Raw genomic sequence first — 10,881 nt, 5'->3', positions numbered from 1 at the left:
TTTGTTTTAATAAACTTATTTTTATTAGTTTTAATTCAGAAGACTGCTTATCTTCTCTGTGTTTTACCAGATTTCCTCTTTCCAGCCAGCAGATGTTTGGGCTTCATGTCAAATATGTGTCTGTCCGCCTCTCCCTTCCTGCCCTGGCGATTCATTTTCTTCTGAGCTTTCTTTGCCATAGTCTTCACCTTCTTCACCATCTATTTAAAAACAAACATGCAGAGTAACTTCCTCAGTAACTCACAGAACTAGCCTTATCTTTTAATCCACTAAGCTAGATGACTTTAACAAGGACATTAACTGACATCCAACATATGCCACTCAACTCCAACACAACGCCACTGCAAGCGACTCTGCTCCTGCTTAGTGAAACTCTTCCAGTGCACTAACAGTACAATCACATTATTCCTGGAATTTCTAACTCAGTAAGATGGAACTCCACAGTCTGTAGAACTCTTCCCTAGTACATGCATTTAAAAGCAAAAATTAAAAATGTACTTTCTTAATTTGTATTATTACATCATATTTGTAAGAATGAATGAGGCATTTCTTTAGTACACAGGAGTTCAACAGAACACGAAGCTGCAAAGAGGAAAAACATGAACTCTGGACAACCAGCCTCATACAACGTTTCCCAGGAGTCCCTTTAACAATCATGATGTTTTAATTGCTGTAACAGTAAACTTTAACAAACCTTTTCATCACGAAGTCCAGAAACATCTCGAGGTGTTCGAGAGGAGCTGCGGCTGCGGGCCAGAGATTTGGGAGTTTCAGACTCATCGCGTTTACGTTTCCTTGTAACGCTACGGGACCTTCTCACATAATGTGCCTGAAATTCAAAACATCACTTTTAATTATGAAAAACAGAAACAATCAGTGAGGCATGCTCCATTTCTAGTTAGACTAATACAATAAAAACCCCAGGAAGTTGACTGATGTGATATATTATTTTGGTTATTCCATAGTACACTATGGAATATTTGTCAACTATTGACCACTGCCTTTCTGTCCTACAGTAATACTCAAATTTTGGTGAACATTAGCATATAATTTCCACAATTACCAACTCCAGTTTTCTGATTTTTTTCTGATTCATAATGTACAAAAAGACACAACAGATAGCAGTACTGAAGGAATTTTGCAACTGCAAAAAAGCAGTGAAGAAACCCATCATAATTAGTGTCCTCTTTACAGAAGGAAGCCCTAAAGAATTTCAGACATGAAGCCTACAGCTTCAGTATTAAATTCCTCCTCACTAAACAAACTCCTAAATCAACATGCTATGTCAGCTCTGAGAAGCATAAATGTTTGCTTCACACATGCTGTTGACATTCCTTGTTTTCTAACTCCTTGTTTAGTGAAAGAATTTGAGGTCTCAAGATCTAGATAGCCATAATACTACTGGATTTGCTGTATAAAACTTATTTTTTTAAAAATTTCTTATAAGTCTTCTAAAGGCAAATTATATTTCAAGTGCTTTAGCTGCCTTACATCTAATGATGGCAGTCACCTTCAAAAACTTCAATTACAACTCACAGAATTAATGAACTGTAAAAAGATAAGCCCGATCTGCCACTATTATTTCTGACATAGTAGTGCCTCATCCAAGAAAGCAGACTTGAAAATGTTTAGACAAACTGTTCTCAAATCCTATGCAAATTCCAACAGAAAGCTTACTTTCACAAATGTTTATTTTTTAATCCTACCCAATCACATTACTCAAATTCCAGCATCAACTGATTCATCTGTGTTTCCTATTTTAACAGACCCCACCTTTCTACCATGCCAACTGTACAACAAATCTCAAATGTGCTCAAAGAAATTTAGCAGGTCATGAAATTGATCTCTTTTAGATAAATGTTGTGAATGAGAATGAAAAAAAACTTACATCATCTTTATTAGTCATGTCAAGTCCAAGCTCAGTCATTTCTTTCTCTAGCACCTTCCGCTGGACCTGTAAAAAGACAGTTAAAATGTTTCTTTCAAAGAAGTATGGTTCTAGCTATTTTTTTTTTCATCCTAATATACCACCATTAGCCCATTACATTCAGTATATGCTTGGCACATCCCACAAGCAAATGATTCAAGTCCTAACTTCACATTTCATTTCTTGCTACTTAATACTCTTCACCCACAAATCCTTCTTCACAGGGACTTGACAGACTTCAAAGTCCCAACATTCCCTAAAGATCTTTCAAACAGTTTGCCTTTTTGGGAAGAAGGCAACAAAAAGAGGTATTTCAGTCAGAAATGTTTCTATCTGCTCCAAAAGGCCCATGCTTGGGATTAAAATCAGCTAGCTTAACTTTCTCAAAACATTGAGCTATTGGTTTGTTATATTGCAATAATCCTGGACTAGCCACAAGAGATTCCAACATAAGAAAGCATGATTCCTAGCTTCCAAAAAGAAATACACCATCTTGTCCAGCATAGGGAGGGCCCCATAATAAATTCTATGTGAATGTAACTAAGTAATTCTCATTATTTGAATTTGAAACAAACAAGTAACAATAAAAATATACAATTAAGCAACCCAATTAAGCAAGCTGAGGTGTATTCTTCAGAACTTTTTCTGCAATACTTATGGAATTTTAAAAAAGACTCATTTGTGTGACACAAAACAAAATGGACTTTTTATCACTCATTTGGTTTGGCCTCCACAACTAAGAAGTGACCAGCCAGCAAGAGAACCAAATGTGAAAAAGTGATCAGATCCACTACCTGGTATTGTTGTATGTTTTCATTAAGGTATTATACATCAGCAGAACTTCATTACAGAATGAGTTCTACACTTGCCTTTTTAGCTGTTCTAGGCATCCTTGGACCATGAACATCTTTTTCCTTTGACTGCAGGATTTTCAGTTTCTTCTTTTCTCGGATCTGTTTTGCCAACTGTCGAATTTCCATCATTTCTTCATCTTCACTTTCTGGTTCACTGTCATATTCTCCAGCAGCTTCTCGCAGCTCTTCTTCTTTCTCTAATTCTTCCAGTTTCTTAGATTTTTAAGAGATGAGATAGAAATAAAACCCTTGATGAAGCTTTTTTTCATGGCCCAGGGCCTTGACAGCATGCAGACCATTAAAACAAGGACCTGTGTTACTCCAGCCATGCTTAATGCAGCTGGTGAACCATCACTTGCCTGGTCTGGAAACACACTCTGACAAAACCCCTCTCTTTCTACACTTAGCATGAGTCTGGACCACCATCACTTTGGATCAACCCAACTGCATAGCCCCCAGGCTCCAGTCTTCACTCACTACTTCTCGTTATCAACCAGCAAGAAATAAGAACAGTGCTCATTACTAAATACAAACATTATAAATTGAGAATTCAGTCCATTTTATCATTCTACTCCAGTTGACATAAATTTGATGGGTGAATTTCATATTATTAGTAATACATGTATCTTATTGCTACACTTGTCTGCCTGTAGTCATAGAATGGAGAAATATAACTTCTGCAAATCTCATATTTTAAGATGGAAAAGACCACCATCAAAAAAAAAAAAAAAAAAAGCAATTTTCTATTCTTCTGATATTCTCCTTTTGATCATTCAGAACACTATCTTTTCCCATGGCAAGTGCAGACAATATAAAAGGACTTTTTCTCATGACATACTGTGTTTAATCTAAAAACATCGTAATTTACACGGAACAAATGATGGGATGAAGAGGCAAGAGAAGTAAAAAGAATACTTGAAACTCACTTTCATTATATCCGGATCAATGTAATCAAGTATATTATGACCTTCCCATATCTCTGGTATCTTGTCGTATTTTTCAGATGCATTCATCAAGTCCCAGTATTCTTAAAAATACAACAGAAGTTAATAAAGACAAAATAATTTTTAAAAATGTTCAGTGACAGAAAACAACAGATCACAATTTACAAAAAAGCTGTATCCCTACACAGCCAGACTTTTAGTAGCATCTCTGACACATTCACAAATACTTCCAAACCCCTTCCTACTGCCAAATATTGTTTAGTAATTACGAGATCCACTGTGAAACCATAAGCAACAGATATCCAGCTGAAACAGAATACATGCAATCTATCTCGTATTGGTATTTCCCTAACAAAGGAGAGCATCAAGAATTAATGAGAAAGGACAACATAAATGAAAGGGAAAAAAACACTTGAATCGTCAGACCAGTCATTATATGTGACTCTAAAAAGGGAAACAACTGAGTGACATCACAAAACAAGGAAAAGTCACTCAAGACCACCAGTTCTGAAACAGAAGTAAAAGATGGCATGCAATAAAAAGGTGGCCCTGGTACTGTTGGAAGGAGTCAGGTTTAGGTTTTCTCTGTTAAGATTGAACTAGCAAGACTTTACTGCTTAATATTAATAATACTGACTCATATACTTACTCTGAAGATCTAAAATATAATCATCTCCCATTTCAAGTTCAATATCTCTTTCCTGCAAACACAAACATGGCTTTATATACCACCAAATTTTTAATGCATGGGCTACTACAGCAGATTTAATATCTATCTGCTGATTTCCTAATTAACAGATGTAACCTACCAATTTCCTCTTGGGTGTGTCTACCTCCATGCGTTTCCTATGTGCTACTGCTCCCTCAGGGATAAAAGGCAGTCGCTCCTGGAATTAATGACACAATCCACCCCAATAAAAAAGGGGAAAAAAAAAAAGGTCAAATAAAATTTTTGTAATGCTATAAATCACCATTGAAGACTAATGTATTTCTATAGAATACAAAAATCCCAAGCTGACTCTCCCACCAGCAAGGGCGGTTGCGGATCAAAAAATGAATATGTAAAACTGGGAAATACACTAAAAAGTGTAAACATGCAGCCCACCTTGTTATCTCTTTTGGTTGGCATGGCCAAGTGTAATCTATTCAATACTTCATTCACTTTATTTCCTTTCATTTTAGTATCAACACGATGGGCCAACAGTCTGTCACAGGCCTGGAAGTGCACATGGTAAAAACAGGTAAGGAATGGGGCCTTTTTGATACAAGCAATGACACAGTGGACTTTCAATCCCAAATACCTAGATTCACATACAATTTTCTGTCTAATCACTTATCTTTCTAGCTCTCAAGAAAGTACTGAATTATTTTATATAAAGAGTATAATGGGAACATGCTTACAGTAATTTTTTACTTATTTTTACAATAAGCTGGCAATAAAAGAAAGCAACAGGACTCAAAAAACTCAGCAATGCCTTTAAAATTGTTGTTAAGACATAATTTTCCATTTGCACCCAAGTCCACTGAAGCTCAACAGGCTACAAAGGATCACATGCTGAAAGAGTATCACTACAATACACAGTTTAACTGAGATTAATTTCATACACATGAAGCAAAATGTTAGCTGTTCATCTAGAAGGAAATTGAGAGACTTACCTCAGTTTTAACTTGGATTACACCTTCTTCTGTTAGAGTACTTGTCTCTATTACAGAAAAACCTTCTGCTTCAAAAGATTCAAATATTTTCTGAAATAGAAACAGTATCAAAAGAGAATAATATTCTGCCCACTGCTTAACACACAGAAGCATTACAAACAGAAATTTTAATACAATTATCAATGCGTTATTTTATTAGAACTTTTTTTCTAAGAGAGAACAAGAACTATACAGCTACAGTTCTATTTAACCTGTTCTTTTTATAAGCACATAGCCACCTTCTAAAAGGCAACAATAATTAAGCAAGAAATTAAAGACTGAGAAAAACAAATACTACTTGCCCTTGAACTTGTAGATAAAAAAGAACCAGCCCTCCATACACACAATATGTTGCCCAGTGGGACCTCCTACTGCAATAGTTTAGTAGAGCCTCCTAGTCTGGTGCTCATTGTCTCTGAACTCTTACTGCAACAATACTGAACAAAGCTTCTCACTCCCTTCTTCCAGCTGCAGTACCAATTGCAAGTTCACACAGCATCAGAGATTTCTGAAACCACTAAGGACCTGCTTTCTCTCTGGTATTTATTATATCCAGGCAAAGATATACATTAGACAGTACCTGAGAAACATACGGATCAACGCCCGGAAAGCAACTTTCATTGAACAGTTGGATACAGAAATGATCATATAAAAAAAAATGACACCCACCCATACACCTGCACATAACATTTATTTTAAATGCCAAAAGACGAGAGAGAGAGGTGGGAAAAGTAGTCTAACCTGACTCTCTTCAGGAAGTTCTGCAATTCTCTTCACATCACACTTGTTTGCAACAATTATAAGTGGCTAATAAGAAAAAAAGAATCATATGTCAAGTTATCATGCTATAAAATCCTGGGGTTTGTTAATAACATAAACCAAACCTACCTTGTTAGCAAACAATGGCTTAATATTTTTGAAGAGCTCTACTTGCTCCTCCAGGCTATGCCCACACTGCTCAGACACATCCATCACATAAAGGACAGCAGCACGAAGATGTGCAAGTGCAGTTATAGCCTGCATCTCAATGGTGTTCCTGTCCTCCAAAGGATGATCCAAAATACCAGGAGTATCTACTACCTGAAATTAACATAATTAAGTCAGGCCTTGTTACAGTATAACTGATACACAATTTCAGGACATGTGCTTGCTTTCTGGTCAATAAGGGGGGGTTAAGACAGCAATATTCTCCATAAATAAGACTATAAACTCAGCCAAACTGAGAATGTGAAAAATGGAATAATAGAAGAATGAGGTTTCAGAATAAGCAAGTATTAAGCAAGTTGGCAAATTTCTGTCCCAACCTGGCCCAGAATTTGACAGTGATAAGTGAGCTGGCTTTCGTCAGTAATTCCATTTCCCTTCTTCCCTCAAATTAAAAATACACCATGTATTTAAAAATACACCATTTTTAGAACAGATTTTTACTATTGTCCTTATATGACACACTGTATGTTGCATGGCAGCTCTCACATCTAATGTATCTCATGAAGACTCAAAAGGGTAACTGACACTGCAAAATAGCAAACCAGGTTATAACCAGCTAATTATTTAAAAAAAATGCAAAATAATAATAGTTCTTACCTGCCAACGTAGATACCTATAATCCATATGTCCCACAAAAAGAGATTTTGTGGTAAAGGCATAAGGCTGCACTTCCACATCTGCTCTTGTAACCTTGAAACAAGATTTATTCACACACATTCACTGAAAATTTCCTGAAGTTGCAAGGAGTGTATCATAATTATATTACACTTTCTTTGCTACACAAAAAGCTAGAAAATGTTATTTTGGCTCATCTGCAAGGATTTATCTATCAGAAAATACACGCTATTTTGAAAATTTATTTTATTTAAAATTATTTTTAAGAGTGAAATCAATCATAATCTTCCATTTATTCCTCCATAAATTCCATTAAACTCTATTTACACATTTGAACTTGCTACCGCTTGCATCAGACAGTGCCATAATATCAAACTGTTTAAATGTTACCTTATTTTAATTAAATGGTATCTCAGTATTATTTCGGGAAAAAAACATTCACATACCTTATTTATAAAGCTAGATTTTCCAACATTTGGGTAGCCACACAACAGAAGAGTTCGTGTATTGGGATCAATGGTTGGCAAACGAGACAAATGTTGTCGTACTGAAATGTTAAAAGATTTTTTAAATATTTTTCAGAAGTGCTACTGAAGTGGAATAAAAATTCATATAATGAATTGTTTACATACAAATAATAGCTTTTCTGACATTATTATTTGATCGCTCATTTATGAAAACTTACAAACTCTGCAAGTATCTAAAAAAAATCCACCTTAAAAAATAGAAGACTCCTGTTTATCTAGAATAATCTCATCAAATCAAACATAACCCAAAGGAATAAGACTGAAGTAAGCTGTCTCATTTAGAAAATCTTTAGTACTATTTTTCAAATGTATGTTACTGAAAAAAATGATAAATCAAAATATGGCTGTCCACCTTTAAGCAAAGAAAAGCATTTGTAATATAGTAATAACACAAAATTTCAAGACTTTTCAAAGAGAAAACTATTCAGTTAAAAAATAGATTCCAAGTATTTGTGGACTTTGAAACTATTTGGGTTTCCTGTGTTTATATTATGTATTAAACACATTCTTCTAACTGTTACTAAGAATTAACTTTACATCCAATTCACACGCTTTGTTTTAGCCTCTTAATCACACAAACCTTGCTCCAAATATTCCAAGCTTTGTTTCTGCCTCTTGATAATGGTGCACATCCTGCCCAGAGCAGCACGTTTCAGCTGCTTGCAGCGGTACAGGGAATCCCCGTACTTCATCAGCCGCACGTAGTCCTTACCAACACTGTGCAGACAACAAGTCAGAATTTAGCCAACAATCAACCAGGCAGGTACAAAAAAATCAAAGGGCTTAATGTCCCTTACTTGTCAATCAGATTCTTGGCAATATTAATCTGTCCCAAAGCCAGCTTGTAGTGATCTTTGTCGTAGAGAACGTTCATCAAATCTGCATAAAAAGGATGAATATCCTAAAAAAAAAAAAAAAAGGATAAAGTTAAGCTTAATATTTTTCTACTTTAAGACTGTTCCTTGGCAACTATGTAAGTTCATGGGTTTTCTCCATAAAGCAACACAAGCAAGCAAAACTGTTTTATAAGTAAAATAACCTACTCTGTCATTAAATGAATAGCTCTTAATCACTGAATTTCTTCTGCGAGTGTATTTTGGACATGCATATGGAGTTTCAATTTCCTACTTCACTTTGTATTACAACTTTGAAGGCTGCTTTTTTTTAAACAAGAAAACTGCAGAAGCAGCTTCCAAAAGCAAATTCTTACTTTACCAGCATCACAGCACCAATATCAGTTCCTCCCTTTTTCTAAGTGCTAGATTAACTCCAGTGTAAGACTGGCTAATAAGGGTTTCTTTAATTTCCAAATAAATCCTTCAGCTTTCCAAGAAAGAAGCATCTTTGGCTTAAATCTTTTAAATAAAATATTTCACTGGCTTATGTACTCATTTGTGCAAATTACATCATGTTATGATAAAGAAAATACAGAAGGTATTTGTGGGAATTCTGCAATAACAATAACTAGATATGAAAACATTAGCAAAATACATAGTTTCAGGTCAACCATTTAAGCATGAGCAGAAACCTGCATATAAAAAAGCCCCACTAGACATGAGGATCCAGTTGCAGTTGTTGGGAATTAACTTCTGAGGAACTAACAATGGGAAGCAAGCTGATTTATTCAGTTATTTCTTACTTCTTAGAAGTATTTTTTAGGGAGGATTAATCATAATTTACATACACACAAAGAAGAAATGAGAAGACATAACATACTCCAAAAAGCAATGCTTTCTCTTAGTCAACAGCAACTTCTGGCACACGTAGCTTATCAGCTGAAACCTTGTAAAACCCACGCTTCAATGACCACCCATGGGCACAATTTCGACTGTCTTTCTTTGTCAGAAAGTACTATTTTTAGGCAGAACAAGTCTGCCTACAATTCTTCCCAGTGACATGTACTGGGAATTAGACCAATCTGTCTACAGAGAGAACCAGCAAGATGTGTCTTGGGACCAAACAAACTTGAATAAACCCAATACACTTGTTGCAGAAGTACTCCTGATGCCAAGAAAGCAAAGTCCCTTTATGATCCGATGACAAAACACTTACATCTAATTTGGGGAAATCTGTTAAGATCTGAGTGAGCCTATCATGGTAATTTTGTTGAGTATATTTGACTTTTCGCATGTAAAAATGCCGGATCCGATGGATTTGATAATGTTTATGAACAACAGTTGGAGTCTTCCGCTGAGTCTTTGACAATGTTAAGTCGATGAAGTCCTGCAACCAAGGAAACATTTTTAATTATACAAACCATCAAGTCCTTAAGAAAGCCATACACGTTATTTGGGCGGAGCAGTTCAGCCCATACACGCCATGCGTGGTTTGCAATGCGCATTTTCGTATAAAACATCGCGACCCCGGCTCTGTCTCGCCGGGTACTGACAAGCAGTTTCCATATTCCCCCTCGGCTTTTAATCTCCCTGAACTGAGGAGCTCTCCCGCACACGTCTGCCCCAGCAGCGGCTCGGGAAGCGACCCCGGCTCCGCCGCAGCGCAAAGGGGTGCGCAGGGCAGTCCGTCCCGTCCCCGCCGCCCGTCCCGTCCCCGTCGCCCCGGGAGGGGAAGCACAGCGGTCCCAAACCCCGCACCACCCTTTGAACGAAAGCTCCTTCATTAGACCAGGGGAAAAGGAGTGCGCAGCGGTGAAGTTGAGCGGTTTGGAGAACAGGAGGGGGTTTTGCGGGGCATACACCGCGGGGATGAGAAGAACAGCCCCAGGATCCTTCCTCAGGCTGCAGTGCCCCTCTCTGACAGGACCCCTCGCTCCCCCCTCCTCAGTGTACATGGTACAGGCCGCCAGCCCCACGGGCACTTGCCCCGGGCGAGTCCACGCGTCCCGCGGGAGGTGGAGGAGGCAAAGGCCGAGGCCACGCCGGCAGCGGGGAGGGGGTGGGAGCTTTGCGCTCTGATCAGGCGCGGCCCGAGCCGCCCCGCGGCAGGGTTTCGGTTCGGTCCGGCTCGGCCCGCGCCAAGGAGCATAGGGACGGGGAGGATGGCCATACCTTGGCGGACGGCACCACCGTGATCTTCTTGAAGTTGTAGAGCGCCATTCCGCCACCCAGCCCCGCCGCACGCCGCCGGAAGAGGAAGCGAGGCGGCCCCTGGAGAGAGCTCGGCGCTTCCGTCCCGGGCAGGCGGGAGGCGGGGTACGGGGTGTCGGTGCCGGGCGGGGAGCGGCGGGGCTGGGTTGGCTCTGTGGTGCCTCACGGCCACCGAGCGGGTTTTAGGGCTGCGGGGACCCCATACTCGCTCCCCTTGATGTCCACCCAGCCTAAAGTCTAAATTAGGGTTGTCTCCCATTTCAACAATCTGCTGTTGTAAATCTG

The 10,881-nt window shown here is 38.4% G+C and overlaps 1 protein-coding gene across 1 annotated transcript; it reads right to left on the bottom strand.

The window, feature by feature from the left end:
• GTPBP4 (GTP binding protein 4) lies at positions 1-10,675 on the bottom strand. Its single transcript, XM_071734781.1, has 17 exons — positions 10,558-10,675; positions 9,602-9,772; positions 8,347-8,450; positions 8,130-8,266; positions 7,469-7,569; positions 7,005-7,097; positions 6,309-6,500; positions 6,162-6,227; positions 5,382-5,471; positions 4,831-4,941; positions 4,535-4,612; positions 4,375-4,426; positions 3,708-3,808; positions 2,797-2,994; positions 1,889-1,954; positions 695-829; positions 1-200 (listed from the first exon to the last, which is right to left on the bottom strand). Exons 1-17 carry the CDS (start codon positions 10,603-10,605, stop codon positions 48-50), a joined length of 1,896 nt encoding a protein of 631 aa, XP_071590882.1. The 5' UTR covers positions 10,606-10,675; the 3' UTR covers positions 1-47.
• Between the last annotated feature and the right edge of the window lie 206 nt (positions 10,676-10,881).

The sequence above is a fragment of the Heliangelus exortis genome, chromosome 2 (genome assembly GCF_036169615.1).
Source record: "Heliangelus exortis chromosome 2, bHelExo1.hap1, whole genome shotgun sequence".
NCBI classification, from domain to species: domain Eukaryota; kingdom Metazoa; phylum Chordata; class Aves; order Apodiformes; family Trochilidae; genus Heliangelus; species Heliangelus exortis.
Note: the sequence above shows the minus strand (reverse complement) of the source record. Positions and strands in the feature narration are given on the sequence as shown.

What these genes read in the sequence shown, in the direction of transcription:
- GTPBP4 (XM_071734781.1), bottom strand. Translation starts at nt 10,605, where the DNA reads ATGGCGCTCTACAACTTCAAGAAGATCACGGTGGTGCCGTCCGCCAAG. An exon ending in CAGATTTCCCCAAATTAGAT is followed by an intron (nt 8,451 to 9,601) that starts GTAAGTGTTTTG and finishes TTTTTTTTTTAG; the next exon opens with GATATTCATCCTTTTTATGC. An exon ending in CAACCAAAAGAGATAACAAG is followed by an intron (nt 4,613 to 4,830) that starts GTGGGCTGCATG and finishes CATTAATTCCAG; the next exon opens with GAGCGACTGCCTTTTATCCC.